At 30.0% G+C, this 20,197-nt stretch overlaps 2 protein-coding genes across 2 annotated transcripts; one reads left to right on the top strand and one right to left on the bottom strand.

Moving 5' to 3' along the window:
• Positions 1–2,404: 2,404 nt before the first annotated feature.
• Positions 2,405–2,978, top strand: LOC113869908. Its single transcript, XM_027506427.1, has one exon. The coding sequence runs from the start codon at positions 2,454–2,456 to the stop codon at positions 2,802–2,804; it is 351 nt and encodes a 116-aa protein (XP_027362228.1). The 5' UTR covers positions 2,405–2,453; the 3' UTR covers positions 2,805–2,978.
• Positions 2,979–16,642: 13,664 nt separating this feature from the next.
• LOC113870168 lies at positions 16,643–16,975 on the bottom strand. Its single transcript, XM_027506765.1, has one exon. It carries the CDS (start codon positions 16,973–16,975, stop codon positions 16,643–16,645), a length of 333 nt encoding a protein of 110 aa, XP_027362566.1.
• Positions 16,976–20,197: the final 3,222 nt, after the last annotated feature.

Raw genomic sequence — 20,197 nt, 5'->3', positions numbered from 1 at the left:
AGCCAACTAACTAGCTAAAATAGTTATGGTAAATAAATAAATACATAAAAGTTTTTCATTAAAAACTTTTGATAATGTCACCTTCAAACAAAAAGTAAACGCAATTCAAAATTAACAAAGTAAGTTACTTCGTTCTTCTCGAGTAAACGCAAGCATTTATTAACAAAGAAAGCCGACATTTGGCAAACAAACAACTTTCAAATGGATTACTCTTCAAAATCAATTCAATTTAGTTACCTTTTCTTCCAGGTTCTAGAAGCAAAGAGTAATAATATCTTTAAAAACCAATTATTAAAAGAAAAATATTTCTTTTTTTAAAGAATGATTTATTTTCAAATAAGATATTTTCCCATTAGAAAAACAAGATAGGTGTAAAAGAAAAACTAAATTAAAAGTTTAGTCTTATGTTTTAACAATATTTTATTTTTATCTCTATATAAAATATTTTTTAATCATGTTTCCAAAAACACACACTTAATAAATTATTAGTGGGTGTTTTTGTATTATAAAATAATCCATTTTTAATTTAACTTAAAAGGAAACAACTTAAGAAATCCAATGCAGTACTTAATTTCAAGAGTAACAAAAGATCACGATGGTTTGAAAACTTAATCACATTGACTTAGTCTCGCTAGGCCTAATTTAATCCAATCCCTCTTTCATTATTTCTCCGTGACTCATTCCTTGCTTCACTTTCTAGGGCCTCAATAAACTACGGTCTTCAACAAAGACAAAGGAAGAAAGGGGTGGAAAAGTAGTCAATACGCATAATTTTTCAAGCAAAAAAATTAACAGATTATAAAACAAGGAGGCACAGATGAGTTTCTAATACGTTTCAATTTTCAGGCATGCACTTGATTGAATTGAAAGTTCATGACAATTTTCTAGTGCCAACTTCCACTGTCTGATTCTTGGGTGTTCTCTAAAGTTATACTCCTTGATGCAATCAGCCATGATCTTCTTTATCGATCCTTAAAAGAGTAGGAAAAAACGAGCTTAATATGTGGCATACACATACCCTTATTCCAACGGTCCCATCTATAATACAATCAACATAAAAATTTCTATTTAGACTTTAGCTATTTCTTGTTTATATTTTGTAAAGTTGTGGATGATTTATATAAGTCATAGTGAAAATTATAGTGTCTTTCTTCAAAACACTTCCAACTTTCCAATTTATCAAAGTTTCAAAATTGTCTCAAGTATATTGTTTACCGGCGTACGTAGTTGTATGATAACTACAACTGGTGCCACAACACTAGACTTGTAATTTAAGTTGAACGAGTCCTTCACGATAATTGATTAAGCAAGTGGCAAGTGGTGACATTGAAGATAGGGCCTTAAACATCACACTCAAGAGTGGAACACAGGATTAGATCAAACCGCTATAAGTGTGAAGCTCGGACAGATTAAGTTATATTTTCACACTTATTTATTTTACGTCCAATTTTTATCTCTTCATTTTTATTTTTATTTATCTATCGCATCGTATATCATATCATTTATTTTATCTTTCTTTTTCTTCCTCCTATTTAACACTTATTTCGTGCATTTTAACATATTGTTTTGGCTAAATTAGACACTACAAAGGTAGCCAAGGGGTTAAATTCACCCAAAAGGGTATTGAGTATTGACCCTTTCAACATTGGGTGTTTATTGCTTTAGTCTTTTAGACATCAGCGTCCTCAATGTAATATGCACAAAAGTGGAGCCAAGCTTTTCTGTCTTTAGCAAAAAAAGAACATTGGTGGGGACTATCCAATGGGTCCTTCAATCACTGGAAACTTGACTAATAAAGGCACAAACACGACCTTTCTCTCTCTCCTGCTATAGGATCAAATAATATTTCAACTCTGATATTTCATTTTTTTATATATTTTTTATCATATAATCAATTATACATTTTAAATTTTAAATTGTAAGCACTCGAACAGTATTAACACGAATTATTTAGTACAAAAATGGATCCCTACGTTCAAAAAAATGGTAGTTGTATCTTTCAGTGTTGATTCTCTTTAATTATATTTTATTTTTAAAATATATATATCAACAGTTAGGATTGATGATTGAAAGAAAAAGTGACTATAAAAGATCTGGGTCCATTTACTCCTTTCAATCTCTCTCTATCTATCATTTTTCACATTTTTTATTTCCATATTTCTCCAAGAGTAAATATCTCAAAAAAATATTTACAAGTTGCAACTTTTTTATATCTCTTTTCCTTTCCTCCTAGTTTATAACCAAACAACGTGTGTCAAATTTCAGTTTTTTATAATATTTGAGGTAAATCCATGACCTTTTGTGCCCCAGTTGACACGTCATATGCTTATCTCGTGTAAATGACTATAAATTAATTGACTCTTTCATGTCCATTCTGCCTCACCCCTCCTTCAATTACCAGTTTCTTGCAGCAACACTCTTCCGTAGAACACGATCCATACATATTCCACGCCATGTTATCTTGCCTTAGCAGGAAGGTATCAGATGAAAAGGTAGTATTGAGAGAAGAGTTAACTAAAAAGAGATCTCCACCGCCATGCAAGGCGGTGAAGAAAAGTGTCAGGTTTGCGGATTCAGAACCTTCCAACAACGAGAAGGAGTTCGTGAAAGGATGGTGTGATGGTAATGAAGCAGGAGAAAAAAGAACAGGGATTAGAGTGAAGGTAAAGATGACAAAGAAAGAAGCTGCAAAGTTGCTATCAAAATGCAAAGAAGGAGGAGTTCTCCAATTCAAGGATGTTGCTCCTGAGCTTGTCGCGCTCCCACTGAATCGAGTTACCGTTGTTTCTACTTTGCACCAATGATAATGTTCAAGCTGTGTAGTAGTGAGATTCACAAAATTATCTGTAGTATGTAATTGTCTATGATAGTGAATTTGCTTAGATTACATTAATAGAAAGTTTTGTTAGCTCTAGGAGTGTGCATGCATCGTTTCATTTGGTTGGTATGGAAAAGAGCAGGGTTTAACTATGTTAGTGAAGTTTAAAGACTATATATATTAAACCTTTGTAAAAATATAAAGATGAATTGAAGTTCCAAGGTTTTAGTTTTGTTGTAATTATTTTATGGATATAGGATTATTCTTATTATTTACGTAAATTTTGCGAGAAGTGTTATTTTAACACTCAAAATAAGTGTCTGAATCATACACTCAGTATTTTATAGTGTTGAAATACTTTTTATGTATAAAAGAAGAATATTAAATAATTATAAAAAATATATTTCAATACCCAAATAGTGAGTGTGTGGTGTAACAACCAAAATGAATGTTAAAATATCATTTGTGGTAAATTTTGCAAGTCTTGGAGCACTCACTTGAATCCTAGTTGGAAAGAAGCCTAGAAAGTTTTTAACGTAGAAAGTGGAAGTCTAAGTTACCCTGGTCTTGGGGAATCTAGCAACGAAGTAAAAAACGAGTAAATTTTTTTCCTTCAAATTAACTAGATAGCTTAGTTAGTTAAAGTGCAAGATACAAATTGTGAGTATAGGAGTTTGATTCTCTCAAGGCATTGCCTTTTTTCTATTCCTCTATTCTATTTGCCCTCTTCTTATAAGAATTATTATGAGTCTTAATTTAAAAGGGAAAAAAAGTAAATTTTTATTTCTTAATTGTTGTCAGAAGAACAAGCTCCCAAAGGACATTTCTATATAAATTACAATAAAAATTATATACCACCTCGAACTTCCTATATTTCATTATGTTCTATTGTTCAACTTTCAAACACATCTTCGATCTTGCTGTTATCTTTCTTTTTACAAAGCTTTTAAGTAACTTTCCCCGTGTTTAACTTCTATTTACTTCTAGGAATCAAATATCTGCTGCAATCTGCTACTTCTGCACTATAGTTATAGTTTCATTAAATTTTTATTGTAAGCTAAAGACAAAATTATGAAGTAAACAAAATTAATAAAAAAACCAACACAATGAAACCACGTTTTCTTGTATTCTTGCAACTTTTAAGTTTGACTATAAAGCCAGCAAATCACCTTCTCTCTAAGAGTAAGATAGATTTGCATTGACTAGAAAACCGATGAAAAGTTTCAGCCCCAAAAAAATGATAATTAGACACATTATCCACACATCTGCTTACATGCAACAACTTAAGAATTACGCATATTTGGATAATCAATTTAATTAGACACTTAATTAACAAAAAGTTTATCACATTAGAACTTATAGTTTATTCTGATATTTATTTCTGAAACTTATTATAACTCACTTTAAGTTTATCCAATACTCAACCTTAATGCTATGCTGCATACTAAATCAATTCCATGGAAATCACCGAGTCATTTTGTATCATGGAAGAACTCATAAAAATTAAATTTTTTAGTGTCACTGCAAATACTTTCAAGCTATATATCAATTAATGAACAAAATTAAATACGTATTGTATACGAAGTTTTAGAAAATTTTTAAGCAAATTCTTAATATTGTAAAACTTTTTCTTATATATGTACACTAATAATGTGACATTTTTTTTAGCAAACAGCAAAATCAAACATTGCTTACGGAAATTGCTGGAATGGTAAATGCCCTATGCTAGGGGACATTAAATATATTCAAATCACAGAGTGGCGATTTGGATGGAAAATGAAGGAGCTTGTGCTTATTTGTAACCTTTCTAGAAACAGAGAGAATACAAAGCCTACAAGTTTGAAACTTGTAGCATTGACAAGGTCCGTCACCCACAAATTTCTTTGCATGTCACTTTCTTCTTCTTCAGGTTATTAAATTAAATGAACAAGTTATAGTTACCCATATTGTAGCCTTGTCATTAAAAGCACAGTACCTAAATTAAAAGCCATCAAAATAGGTTAGTTCATGAGCTAGCCTTAAATATACCCTTAAGAATTAAGAGTTTGGGTTATTAAATTTTAAAATTAAATAAATTTGATTATTATTTTTTAATTCGGTTCCATCACAAGTGAGTTCACGCTGAGTTGGTCCGCCTACATTAATACCCTCCAAATAGAAAACATATAATGTTATTTTATATCAAGAAAATTTAAATGATTTTACTTTCTTTTACACATACAATTGATTAAATAATTTTGTGAGTAATTTTTACTTTTTTTTAAAAATTATTGTTTGTAAGATAAAAAATTTAAAAAGTTATTGTACATAAAAAAATTGTTAATATAGTCAATATTTAATTTTAAACTATTAGTATAATTGATATTTTTAATTTATCAGATGAATTAACGATGTTTTAAGTTTGATGTATTTAAATTTATTAAATATGTTAATTTTTTTAACACAAAGTATTAAAAAAATTAGATACGATTTTATAAATAATATATTAACATATATTTTTAAAAATATATAAAATAAATTAAAAAGTAAGCCAACCTACATAAGTTCATTATCTACATAAAACCAAGTTTAGTTTTTTTTAAGTTAAAAAAATTTAATTTTTTAAAACACAACCCATATAAACTTACTAATCACGTCCAATGACGCGAAAACAACCGATTAGCCCATATTTACAGCCCTCCTAACTTAAAATTCTATCCACCCCGTCTAACGTGGCAGGTTCGGAATTATTAGTATTTATTTCGTAAACTTTTTCATGACTCATGTTATTTGCCTACCACCTTAACATTTACAATTTTCTTGTTAAAACAAATAAAGTGAGAGGATATTAATAAGAATTCAAATTATATATATATTATTTCATTCACTTAATTACTATTCACTCACTTAATAGTAATTTTCTTATGGTTATATAAGTTTGTATAGTTTTTTTTCCCCTTCTAACAGTAAGATAAGATGCTATTGTTATATAAAATTCTTTGAATAAATTAAACATACATACACGCACAAAAAAAATTAGTTTATTATATTAAAAATGTGAATATGTAATAAATATTTTTAAATATTTAAAATTAGTTTTAATAATTAATTTTAATATTTTTTAACAAAAAATACAAGGATGTAGTAAAATAATGTACACAGAATATTATTTTCATACGAATGTTGTGTCCGTTGACTCCCTGCCAGTTTATATAAATACATATGTCATATGTATTATGATTTTTTTGTATGTGGTGTTGTATAATAAGGTATCTTCCAACTAATAATGAATTTATTAAGATTTAAAGAACTATGAAATAGATTTATCTCGTTTGATAAAACATTTTTTGTATGCATAATTGGAAATTAAACAGTTATCTACATGTTAAAAAGAGACATTTTATGTACGAAATATGCGGAACTTTATTGATATACACGTTACAATTCAAGTTTTTTATACGAAGACAAAAAAAAAAAAAAAAAAAAAAAAAAAACAGATATAGCAATTACTGAAAAATATCGAGCCTTATAGTTTATGTCATGACAATACTCTTAAAACGTAAATTTACAATGACATGGTTGTTGTGTATCGCAAGACTCTCAATAGTATAATATATAGCTTATATGGGTTATCAATAAGCTAGAATAACAGAGTTATCCGAAGGAAAAAGAGGGAGTTGTGGGAGAAAATTGAAGAAGCTGAATTGAGAAGATTTTTACTTCCAAAAAAAAAAAAACATATTAATGGAGTAGAAAATTTTGCTCCTTTTAATCGAAGGACTGCAATTTTAAAAGGAAAAAAATGCATAATTTCTTAAAATTTTCAATAAATTAGCTAGTGCTGATAAATAACACCCCTTTTAAAGAATAATTTATTTTTCTACACTCAAAGGTTTAATTACTTCCCATATCTATATGAAAAGGAAAAGATTTAACGGCATGATCCTGAAATTAAATAACGATATTAGCAATAATCATCATATGATTATGTTACCATAAATAGTTATAGGATTTGATCAAACAAATTAGAGTGAATAAAAGAAAATCAAGTAAGAGTGTTTATAGGAATTGTTTTAGGCAATTACCCTCTAAATAAGATTGTTAATTTTGCAATTAGTTTTTTTGGGTTATATATATGTCTAAATCTTGTTTTAATGTAATAGATAAGAGAAACTCTTCCATTGTTGTGTTTGTGTTTTATTTTGGTATCAAAATGTGACTTATGGTACATTGAAATCTTGATCAACAAATGGCTGACACCGGTGATAAGTTCATTAATTAAGGAATATATCGAAAAATGGTTAACAATGGCAATAAGTTTAGGTACTAAGAGAAATGTGTTTTTCTCGTATGATCTCAATTTTAATGATAATTCAAGAAACATTATCACTCAAGTTTAACTACGTGGTGAGAACTATGAGGAGTGTATTGGGTTGGGGGAGTATTTAAGTAGAAAACCTTACAATGAGTAGGACATCACAATGCAACTCCAAAACCTTAAGGTAATAAGTACATAGGTTCATCTGCTTATAAATCCCTAACTTATATTTCATTCCATGCACGACTCAATTCACACTTGATTCCAACACTTTCCATCAGGTGTGAATCCATTTATATTTCATATAAGCTCCCTCAACAACGGAATTTCTTTCATCCACAAGTATCCATGGTCTACAACACTAAAGCAACTCTTGCTCTATTCCATGTAAGTTGTCGTCCATTCAACGATACTTTTTGGGCTTCACACCCTTCACACGTGGGTGCCACTAACTCTTTGCTAGGGCCCATTTAGGGTCATCATTTCCTCTACGGTGCAATTTCACATTGACCATAGGTGCCACACCGTTAGCTTTCTTTGCCATGACTCATCCACTTGTCTGAGCCGGTCACCCGAATTGACCTAGCTTTGATATCATTGTTGGGTTAGGAGAGTATTTAAGTACAAAACCTTACAATGAGTAGGACACCAAGGCAATAAGTATATGGATTCATTTCTTTATAAATCTCTAACTTACTCATCCCATTCCACGTAAGACTCAATTCACACTTGATTTTAATAGAGTGAGCTTACCTTGCATGCTAAAAGGAAGTAAAGATTCGTTGAGAGCACGTTTGGACAACTAAAGGAAAGGATAATAAAATTGGAAAACTGGTGGACAATCCAATCCATGTTACTGTCATGGATTTTGAACACCATAGAAGCAAATCTATGCTTTACAATCTCATACATGAAGAATGTGAAGGACTTGTAGAATAATATCAAGGAAAGATTCTCAATTACTATCAAGTCAAAATTGGTAGATTGCAAGCAAAGAGGCATGACCATAATTACGTACTGCGACAAGTCAAAATCTTTGTGGGATGAATTAGCCAACTATGAGCAAATACTGGTGTGCACATGTGCGACCTGCACTTGTGCTATATCCACTAAGTTGAAGCAGCAAAGAGAAGAAGAAAAGGCGCATTAGTTCCTTATGGGCTTAAATGATGTCATATATGGGACAATGCGATCAAGTTTACTTATGTGTGATCCACTGCCTTCTTTGAATTAGGTATACTCGACCATAATTCAAGAAGAACATGTAAGGACAATTACTAGAGTAAAGGAGGAAAGGGGAGAGATTGTGGGACTTGGGCACAAGCTAGAGGTAGAGGTCACGGGGAGGCCAAAGATAAATCTTATATTTGCACTAACTACAGTAGAGTAAGACCTGACACCAATAATTGTTTCTGGTTGACTGAATACCCCAAGTGATGGGGAGACAAGCCCAAAACAACAGAAAAACTACTGGGAAAAACAAGACGTTGCAACATACTAGTAAGGGATGAAGGAGAGGAAATGACAAAAGCTGATTGACTACAAATAAATGGCAAAAAGTGATGGAAATGTTGAACAAAATAGAAACTAATGAGAAGATAAAATGTAATTCCAATCCACCTCATGGATTATCAACACCAAGGCCTCTAACCCTATGATTAGAAGTGTGAAAGATATGTACAAAGTACGCGATATTGTACCATGTTTAATAAGTTTTCCAGATAGAGTACATACAAATGCCACAAAGGAAGGCACAATATAGTTGGGAGGAGGCCTGAAATTTACCAATGTGCTCTATATCCCAAAATTGAGCTACAACTTTATATGTATCATAAATACTATATGGGTCAAATTGTATTACACAATTCACTAATAATTTGTATATTTTGCATGACTGCACTTCAAGGATGTTGATTCCTGCATGTAAACGTAAAGATGGACTTTACTTTTTTTACAAAGTTCAAAGAATACAAGCTTACAAGGTAGATGGGATGAATCAAGTGAATTTATAGCACAAGCACTTGGGACACCCATCTTTTAAGATCACATGATCCATTTCTAATGTTAGTATGAATAAGGGTGAGGGACTGGTGAATAAATTTTGACAGTTGTTTTAGAGCAAAATAATCTAGAGAAAAATTAATTGTTAGTGAACACATGCAAGTTTGGTAGAAGAAATAAGTTGCGTGTGATCACTACTGCTGAGAAAAGTGATCACACGCATGATCTAAAGGCCAAACAAGCTACAAATTGTCACGTTTATCAATAAAAGTGATCGTTCCCGATAACCTTTCAGCAAAACAAGTTGCGCATTGTTACTTTTATCAATAAAAGTAATCATTCCAGAGAGCCTTCCAACAAAACAGGTTGCGCATGACTCCTACTGTGAATAAAAGTGATCACGTGCATGCTATTTGAGGCAATTCATCTCTGCGTTGCTACTATTATAAATAAAAGTGGTTGTTCCAGTTATGAAGACTACTAGAAATTCTGCGTGGTTACTTTATGTTATAAAAGTAATCACGCTAGAAAGGCAAAATTTTTTATAAATATGAGATTAGCTCCGAAACTTGGGATCTTTTCTCATTTTTTTCATTTCCACACCTTAGGAGAGTTAGAGAGGGAGATTGGAGGCGACTTCCAAGCTTTGGATCTTGAGGAATCAGGCTGGGGATTGGATTTATAAAGAAATTCTGCAATTCCTCTTCTTCTACTCTTTCTCTCTCTTTTTCTTTTAGAAACATGTTTTAATTTTTTTTGTTATGGATTGATGGATCTGATTTTGATATTGTAAATTGATTATGAATCTGGATTTTAAGATCTTGATTGTATTGAACGTTTAATTCTTTCCTTAATGCAATTCTTGAATTAGCTATTCAATTGAATTGAACCTAGAGAGATTTTTATCAATGGAAGTGTGTTAATTTTTTAATACCTAATGGAATGTTTGATTGAATTACACCTAAGGAATTAGGATAGTTTAGTTAGATATTACGATAATTGAGGCAAGGAATTATCCTTCGATTAATTTAGTATGAATCTGAATTTTAAGATCTTGATTGTATTGAACGTTTAATTCTTTCCTTAATGCAATTCTTGAATTAGCTATTCAATTGAATTGAACCTAGAGAGATTTTTATCAATGGAAGTGTGTTAATTTTTTAATGCCTAATGGAATGTTTGATTGAATTACACCTAAGGAATTAGGATAGTTTAGTTAGATATTACGATAATTGAGGCAAGGAATTATCCTTCGATTAATTTAGTATGAATCTAGATTTTAAGATCTTGATTGTATTGAACGTTTAATTCTTTCCTTAATGCAATTCTTGAATTAGCTATTCAATTGAATTGAACCTAGAGAGATTTTTATCAATGGAAGTGTGTTAATTTTTTAATACCTAATGGAATGTTTGATTGAATTACACCTAAGGAATTAGGATAGTTTAGTTAGATATTACGATAATTGAGGCAAGGAATTATCCTTCGATTAATTTAGTATGAATCTGAATTTTAAGATCTTGATTGTATTGAACGTTTAATTCTTTCCTTAATGCAATTCTTGAATTAGCTATTCAATTGAATTGAACCTAGAGAGATTTTTATCAATGGAAGTGTGTTAATTTTTTAATGCCTAATGGAATGTTTGATTGAATTACACCTAAGGAATTAGGATAGTTTAGTTAGATATTACGATAATTGAGGCAAGGAATTATCCTTCGATTAATTTAGTATGAATCTAGATTTTAAGATCTTGATTGTATTGAACGTTTAATTCTTTCCTTAATGCAATTCTTGAATTAGCTATTCAATTGAATTGAACCTAGAGAGATTTTTATCAATGGAAGTGTGTTAATTTTTTAATACCTAATGGAATGTTTGATTGAATTACACCTAAGGAATTAGGATAGTTTAGTTAGATATTACGATAATTGAGGCAAGGAATTATCCTTCGATTAATTTAGTATGAATCTGAATTTTAAGATCTTGATTGTATTGAACGTTTAATTCTTTCCTTAATGCAATTCTTGAATTAGCTATTCAATTGAATTGAACCTAGAGAGATTTTTATCAATGGAAGTGTGTTAATTTTTTAATGCCTAATGGAATGTTTGATTGAATTACACCTAAGGAATTAGGATAGTTTAGTTAGATATTACGATAATTGAGGCAAGGAATTATCCTTCGATTAATTTAGTATGAATTTGAATTTTAAGATCTTGATTGTATTGAACGTTTAATTCTTTCCTTAATGCAATTCTTGAATTAGCTATTCAATTGAATTAAACCTAGAGAGATTTTTATCAATGGAAGTGTGTTAATTTTTTAATGCCTAATGGAATATTTGATTGAATTACACCTAAGGAATTAGGGTAGTTTAGTTAGATATTACGATCATTGAGGCAAGGAATTATCCTTCAATTAATTTAGTGAAATTGATCATCAATCAATTAAGGAACTTAGAGTTCAGATCTACTTCAGTTTTGCAAATGATAAAGAGATGAAATCAATCCTAACTTCATTTACATATCATTTCATTTCTAAATTTGTCACTCTATTTTGTTGTTATTTTCTTATTTCTACACTTTATTGCTTTTATTCTCAAATAATTTAAAACATTTCTAATATTCGTTTGGCTCAACTAGTTATTGATTTGTGAAGTGGTAATTGATAGAACTAATCCTTAAGGACGATACTTGAGACTCAAATTGAATTTCAAATTTTATTACTTGCTACAACTACCTAGTACACTTGTTAGTTAGTGTTGTCTGAGCTTTGTGACAGACTCCTAGTCAAGTACTTAAAGATCAAATAGTTATGAAGTTAAGAAGAGAGCAAGAGAAAAAGGATGAGAGAAGAAATAAAAGGAAAAAGTGAGTTTAGGGGCAAAATTAAAAAGAAAGGGGAAAAAGTGAAGACATTTACAAGTGAAAAATATGAGAGTGAAAAGAAAAGTGAAGAGAAAAATCAATGTGAAAAGAGCAAAAAATTATTTGTGAGAGAAAAAGAAGTGAGGAAAGTTTTGTTGGTCTCTCGGCCTATGTATCTACTTTTGTGTAAAGAAAGTCCTCATAGTAAATTTATTGATTTCTTTGCTAATGATATTTTGCCTAGTAGTGTTTCCTCTCTTTTGCAGAATTTTGAAGATGTCTACCCTAAAGAAGTATCTCACAACCTACCTCCAATTAGAAGGATAGAACATCAAATTAAAAAGAAAGTAGAGCAAAAAGCAAAATATGTCAAAAAGGAAAGGAAAAAAGTAGTATTTGAACCTGTGGATTGGATTTGGGTACATATGCGTAAAAAAAAGTTTCCTATGTAAGGAAAGTCAAAGCTTCAAATAAAAGAGGATGAATTATTCCAAGTCTTAGAGTGATTAAAAATAATGCATATAAAGTGGACTTACTAGGTAAGTATGGTGTTGGTGCTACTTTTTATGTATTTGATTTATCTCTCTTTAATGTAGGTAATAAAGAGTCAAATTTAAGAATAAATTCTCTTAAAGAAGGAGGGATTGATGAGAATCAAAGAAGGCCAATTGAAGATAAAGGCTTAAAGGCATTAGAAGAGCTTTAAAAACCAATAACAAGGACAATGACAAAAAAGATAAAGAAAAACTTAGAAAAAATAGTTGTTGTCCTATTTGAAAAAGAGTCCAATTTAGAGTTAGAATAGTTCAAAATAGTCAATTACATATTCTTAGAGAACTTGTACTCCAATATGTTCCATTAGGATTGGAGTACTATATTTAGTTTATTTATTTTAATATTAGTCATTACTTATTTTAATTTTTTTATTTAGGATAAAATCTTGTTATTTTATTTAGTTTATTTAGATTTGAGTTTGTTGCCACAGGAAGCCTATTAGGGTTGTGTTTGTGTTGGTTTATTAGCATTAGACATATATATGTTCTTATATACACACTTTTAATTAATTTTGAATACAATTTGAGATTGAACACTCTTGTAAGAGCGTGTGACTCTAGATTCTTGAGTGAGTCAATTTTCTTTGATCTTATCAAGAGGTCAAAACTCTTATGGTGATCTTTCTTTGGCTTATCAATCTTGCGATTGTGGCATCATTTTTCATCTCTATTCTATTTCTTTTTTTTTTATTAATTTTCTCCTTGTTCCTATTTGTGCCTTAACAATTTTGTTTTTGTCTTATGAAATCCAATTTAAGATCGTTTAATTCAGTAACACGGATTGTGATTATCATCAACGACAATTGTAGAAATCACTTCAAAGTGAGGTAAGTCTTTTACCATTTCAGATTTTTGCATTTTGAGAAGCCCTTGATAGTGATCATGTCTAAACCTCTTATGCCATAATCAACAACGTTTTCTTTTGTTAGAAAAGCTACATGCTCCTCCTATGTTGGGTTTAGTGAGAAGCTTTTACCTCGCATTTTCACCTTAAATAAATCTTGACCTATAGCATCCTTGATCAAGCAAGAATTATTTTCAAAAAATACCTTAAAGTCTTTTTCTAATAGTCAGCCAACACTCAACAAATTTTGGTCTAAGTCAGGCACATATAGCACATCAAAAATTGTTTTAGTTCTTGAATGTGTTGCAATGGCAATGGTTCCTATTCCTTTTACTAGAATATAATTGTCATGACATATCCTAACCTTTGAAATTTTAAAAAGCTTCAATTCCTTGAAGAGTTCCTTGTCATTAATCATGTGATTGGTGCATCCACTATTAATCAGCCAAGATTCGCTTGAAACATTGCTTGAAAAATAGGTTACAAAAAAAGTTGATCTTCCTCCTCTTCATCAGCATTTTGAACATCTTGTTTTTGTTGTTGTTAGGTTTGGTTCATGCAAATGACAAGTGCATGCCCAAGTTGATTGCACTTGGTGCACTTAGCGTTACGCCCTTTCCAACACTTGTATGGAGGATAACCTATTTTGTTGCAATGTTTGCAAGGAAGATACTTTCCCTTTGAGCCTCTTTACTTTCATTTTTTACAACACCCTCTCTATTTTCTTGTTGGTTCTTCTTTTTGTTTCTCCTAACATCTTCATGTTTGGCAAGAAAGACTTAAGAAAGCCTCCTTCTCTCATAGCCTTTCATTGTTCTTATGCCTGCAAGAAATTCAGCAACTCTGCCAAGGTGATCTTGGATAGATCTTTAGGATTTTCCAACGTGGTTATGATAGCCTCAAATCTTTCAAGCATAGTAACCAAAACCAAACAATCTTACTCTGTTTTCTATGCTCAGAAGCCTCAGAGTACTCCTTGATAGTTTCTTATTCCCTCATCTTTTACAATTCAAAGTCTCTAATGATATTCAACATCTGCATGCCTTTAATTCAATCATCTCTATCATATTTTTTTTTGAGATAATCTTATATACTGACTTTAGAGACATGGTTTAAGTGAAAATTGTTGGTCAAACTGCAAAAAAGAGGCATGCCTAGGGTTAAAAAAAGGTTAAACTTTTCTGACAAAGGCCTATGACCTAGCATTTTTAAGACCTAACTCGGCTTGACCTATTTAAGTAATGAGCTTAATTTAGACTTTTTAAAAGGCTTAATTAATAAAGTAGAGTAGGCTTGAGCTTTAAAAAAAAAGTCTACTAAACCTATTAAAATGACCTATTTAAAACTCATAAAATTATTAATAATATATTAAATATTTTATATTAAAATTATAATATAATATTATATTAAATAAATTATATTTTAAAATAAATAAAATCTTAAATTATAAATCCTTATACTTTTCATTGGAGTTGAAAAGTATTCCTGCTACATACCTTCTAAGAGAGAAAGTTCTACTTGCTGAAGTTTTATATAATACCGTTGTTTGATCTATTTTGTATGCATAACATTAATTTGCATTGTCTCAATTATGTATTTTGATAAAATAGAAATATGTAATTTTATTATACATATTGAAGGTGTTAAACTATATTTTTTTTTATAACTTATTTAGATATAAACCGTATGACTTTTATAAAAACATACCTATTTAGATAGTTAATAACCTATTTATAAAAAAGTTTAATTAGTTATTGAAGGTCTCAATATGAAGTAAATCATTAAAAAGGCTAAGATGTCAAAGTAGGCTTTTAAAAATGTCAGGGTAAGCTTAATAAAAAGTCTATAACAGATAATATGTCAAACTTAGGCTTCAAAATTATTAAATAGGTCAGGCCTTTTAATGCAAAGTCTAATTTACTTCCACCCTTAGGCACGCCTTTGTCTTAGCTTTATGGTTTTTCTATCCTTGTGATTCTTGATTTAAGCCATTGTTGGATTGTCGAGTAGCATAGGAATTTCAAAATCCTCTTCAACTGTCTCCCATAGATTCAAAGTCTTTAGGTAGACTTTCATTCGAACTGCCCAAATTTGATAATTTTTTCTATTGAAGATTGGTGGTGTTATTGCTGAAAAACTTGATTTCCTTCCATGCTTTCATATTTTTCTCTCACAAGTCCCTTAAGAATAAAGGTCTTTGATACCAATAATTTTTTTTATAAAATTCAAAGATACTACAGTAGAAGAAATGGAACCAACTTATTTTGAAAAAGAAGAAAAAAAACAAAGCACACATTTTTTTCACTTTAGAAACATTACAAATTAAAAAGAAAGCTTAACTGTCCACTCCTATAATTAAGCCATGATCAACAACACTTAAAAAACGTAACTGCTTCCTAAAGATTGGATTACAAAACAGCAATTGAAACAAATATAAAAATAAAAAAAACTGGTTGTGAAATCCTAAAACACTTTTCTAACACACTACTACATGTGAACTCAAATGGCTGAAAATCCTCTTACATTATCTTTGGATATCTCATTTGCAACTTATTCAGCTCTTATGTGATAGTCAAATTGTGTTTCATAGTATTAAGAACTCCATTTTTTATGAACACACCAAACATATAAAAATTTATTATTTTGTTTGCAATGAAATTCTTGCAAGCACCATTTGACCCTTTATGTCACCACTCAAGCATAGTTAGCTTATATTCTCACCAAAGTACTTGATTGTGCTCAATTTCATTCCTTACTTAATAAATTAAATATTTATAATCTTCATTCACCAATTTGAAGGAAGGGTGTGAGATAATGAGGTGATCCCAAAATTGAATAATGATATCAACAGTAATCATTGGATTATGTTATCAGAAATAGTTATGGCATTTGGTCAAACAGATTATATAGCCAATCAAAGAAAATCAAGTTAACATGCTTATAGAAATCGTTTTAGGCAATTATCTTATAAATATGATTTGATATTTTTGTAATTAGATTTTATGGAGATGTATCAATCTTGTTTTAATGTGAAAGACAAGAGAAATTCTTCCGCTGTTGTATCTTATTTAGATCTATCATAAAAAATGTAAGACAAAAAAATACTAAATTTCTACATCAAACAACAGAAAATACATCGAATGTTTCCTGGTAAAACGAAAACGAAGGAATACATAGATGATAGATACTTGAATTTACCTCGTTATTATCTCAACATGCTTTCTTCACCCTAAGATTTACAAATGTGGGTGTCACTGCCTAAGAAAATGATCTATCCATCTCAAGCGTTTCAGGAGCCTCCAAGATACTCTCTAGAGAAGGCTTCCAACCCTCAACCTCAACCTTTTCTCTGCTTCTTTCTATCCCTTTAAGCACTTGTTCCACTCCCATTCCTCCTTTCTCATTGAGTTGAAGTATCAACCATTTGAGCTCCTCTTTTGTCAACACTATTTTCATCCTTAGACCATTCTTCCCTTCATTATCATCAATCTTTGCAAATCCATTGCATGTTCCACTTTCTTCTTTTTGCTGCTCCTCCCATATATCTTGTTGCCTCGGGCTTACAGTGTATGTCTCCATGCAATTGCCCATTACTTTGGAAAGTGATCCTTTGCAAGATTTTGGATCTTAAATTTTTTGCCTTTGAATCTTCGAACTATTTACTACAGCGTGTGAACCTAACGAGGAAGGGATAATAGAGAACCTAATGAGGAAGGGATTATAGAAGGCCTAATGAACTATATTTATATACATGTAACATAAACAAACTTCAATAGGCCATTTAACTAATTAAAGAAAATGATTCACGGATTTTGAGCTAAGAGGGTGGGTTCACGGATATTTCTATAGCTAGAGTCTAGAAAAGATCTTTAAAATATTTTATTTGCTCAATAATGAGTGACGCATTTAATTGTTTTGTATTAAATTAATAGTCATGTCTCTCAATAGTCATTTGTCATCGTTTAAAAAGCGTACTACTTATTAAGCAAATTCAATAATTGGGGTGCCGGTGATGTAGACATTTAACTTATTATATGACAGCTGCATGAATAAATATATATAGATATATGGCATTATTGAAAATCCAGTGTTTTTTTATATGTCTTCACAGACAAAATTAAAAGATTTTTAAAGTTATATTATTTCGGATTAATGTAAAAACTGGTCCAGCATTTCTGATAAAAAGCTTGATTTATTTTAGTGACAAAACTTGCTTAAACACACCAGCGCCTACTAGTCTAAAGAATTTGACTTCTCTTAAGTAAAATATTGAGTCTGAGTTTTGTAAATTACAAAAAAAATATATATATATTTTTGAAAAAAAATATATCCAACCCAGCTTAAACCAATTGTAATTTATGTGGTTTTTAAACATTTTGACAATTTTTTTCATTCAAGAAGAGGAGTCTCAATATCTTGTGCCAATTGCACATCAAGAGATTATCAATATATTGTTATTTTGCTTAAAGAATAAGATATGGGCACCAATTACACTAACAACAATTTTTATGATTCTCGTGACAGCAAACTAGTTAAATTCCATATCAAAATTTTACTTAATTAGAAATTATTAAGCCATACATAATTACATTTATCAAGTCTTTCTTGTCTTCGCTAAGCTGTTAACCACCTAACTTCAACTGCTTAACGTCAAATATCTCTTGGTATGGGCCGCATTAGAATAGGGCATGATTTACGTCCCCTCTCTTGAAATTTCAAGTCTCACTCGCTTTTCATATTTCCAAAATGAAAAAGCTCCCACAAAGGGACAAATATTCTTCTAATTATGTTCCAACAGCTAAAAAGTAGAGCTGAAAATGAAGGAAGAAACTAAAGCATAGTCTAAATACATAATTGAATGCAGGTTAAACTCATATTTATTTCATACGTTAATTAGTTTTATATTTAAATTTATGTTTAAATTAAGGTAAGAAATTATAATTTTTATGTCGAATTAAAAGGTTTATATTAAATTTTACCAAAATTTTTCTTTTAATAAAAAATTTAAAATATAAATCGTGCTACTTCAAATTTAGTTTAAATAAAATTTATTCTATAAAATTAAATTTATTCACATTTAAAGATTCGTTAAATCTATTAATTGATCCCATTTTACCGTTTTCGATCCCACATTAATGCCGAGTAATGATCTTGTGCCACTACAATTATCCACCCTTTCCTACAATTTTCTTTATTTCTTTTTCTTCTTTTGGGGTAAATGACTCATTAGTATTAGTCTAATGTTGCCACACACAGAGTTTGGTTTTAGTCATTGGCGTGTGAAGACTGCTAATGCCACAAGTACAAGAGATTAATTACGCGTATTTGTTTGACATTGTCTTAACATTAACACTTAGCTCAAATAGTTAAAATAAAAAAGAACCTACATCTCAAACATGTTTAATAAAAGCATCTGTGTATTATGCTTATGTGGTTAATATTGACCCCTCTCATCTCTCACGCTCAAATTAAATATGGCTCCTACATATATATAAAGCTTATGCAAGTAGAATGAAAGACATTTCAAGCGGTAGAATTTCTTAAGAAAAACAATAACAGGGCGTCTTAAAATCGTTGGATGTGAGATTAATTTCTATTAAGACATGGGTATAGTACTAGCTACAGAAAATGTTTTTTTTATTTTAAATAATTTCACTATTAATCCAATTCACTTCTATTAAGAACGGAGATTTTACTTTTTACAAGCCCGTTTATAATTACTTATACTTATATTCAAATAAATTAAACTATAATAAATAATGGAGGAGAGTAATGTTATTCGCATAAATTTGCAATATTGAGTATTTGATCAAAACTTTTTTAAAAGAGAAATTAACCCCTATCAATATACTTAAAAAATTTAACCATCTATCAGCTATATTAAAAACTCAATCCTATCAATATAATTATTGCCTCCTTAAAATTGTATCATGTTTATTAAATAAAAAGTTAAAAAACCCGAACTAATACTATAAAGATACTAATTAAAAATAAAAAACATTCAAAAATATATTATTGTATACACTTTTTTTTATATAATTTTCACTACCCTATCAAAATAATATTTAGTAAAAAAAACTAGATAGTAATTTAACAAACATCCCTAAGATACTAATTAATAATATCCTTAAAAATTCAATCGCATCAACATTATGATAAAAAGTTGTATCCCAATCCTGATATTGCGCATTTGTATTATTATTGAGACAAGGATATAAATAAAGTCATTATGACATCATATGATGCTGAATATCAGACAGAAAGAAAAAACATATAAATAAAAATCATGTGACAGATTAAGCAAAAATGCATCATGGATTAATGTATAATGAAATTTAGTTTCCTTTTTCCGAAGCCGTGTGTCTTTGATTATATTACGAATATTTTAAAATACTGAAAAATATTTATGTATGATCAAATTTTAAAATTTGTGTGAAATTATATGAATCATATGATGTGCTAATGATATATAATTTGTTTAAATAACTGCTTAACAATTTTAAAACTTTGATTTCTTTGTCACGGGGGGGAATTAATAAGTCAGTGCGACATTACAGATCCCTTGTTTAGGTAAGATATGACTTGTGTAATATATATTTAACTAGACTAATGAACTGTCGATGCACATGCACACAATCCTATTCCTGACGCTGATAAGATCCACAAAACCTAATCTTGTCTTTGCCTTAATATGTTTGTTGACAATTTTAACGTTCATGTTGTGTTTGGGACAGTCAGAGAGTCCAGTCAAAGGACAGCTCTACACAAGAGATTAGGTTACCCCACCCCAAAATCATTGTGTCTCCTAATTCC

Source organism: Abrus precatorius, unplaced genomic scaffold (genome assembly GCF_003935025.1).
Source record: "Abrus precatorius isolate BTA unplaced genomic scaffold, Abrus_2018 Scaffold6, whole genome shotgun sequence".
Lineage (NCBI taxonomy): Eukaryota > Viridiplantae > Streptophyta > Magnoliopsida > Fabales > Fabaceae > Abrus > Abrus precatorius.
This window is presented reverse-complemented; position numbering and strand designations above follow the sequence as displayed.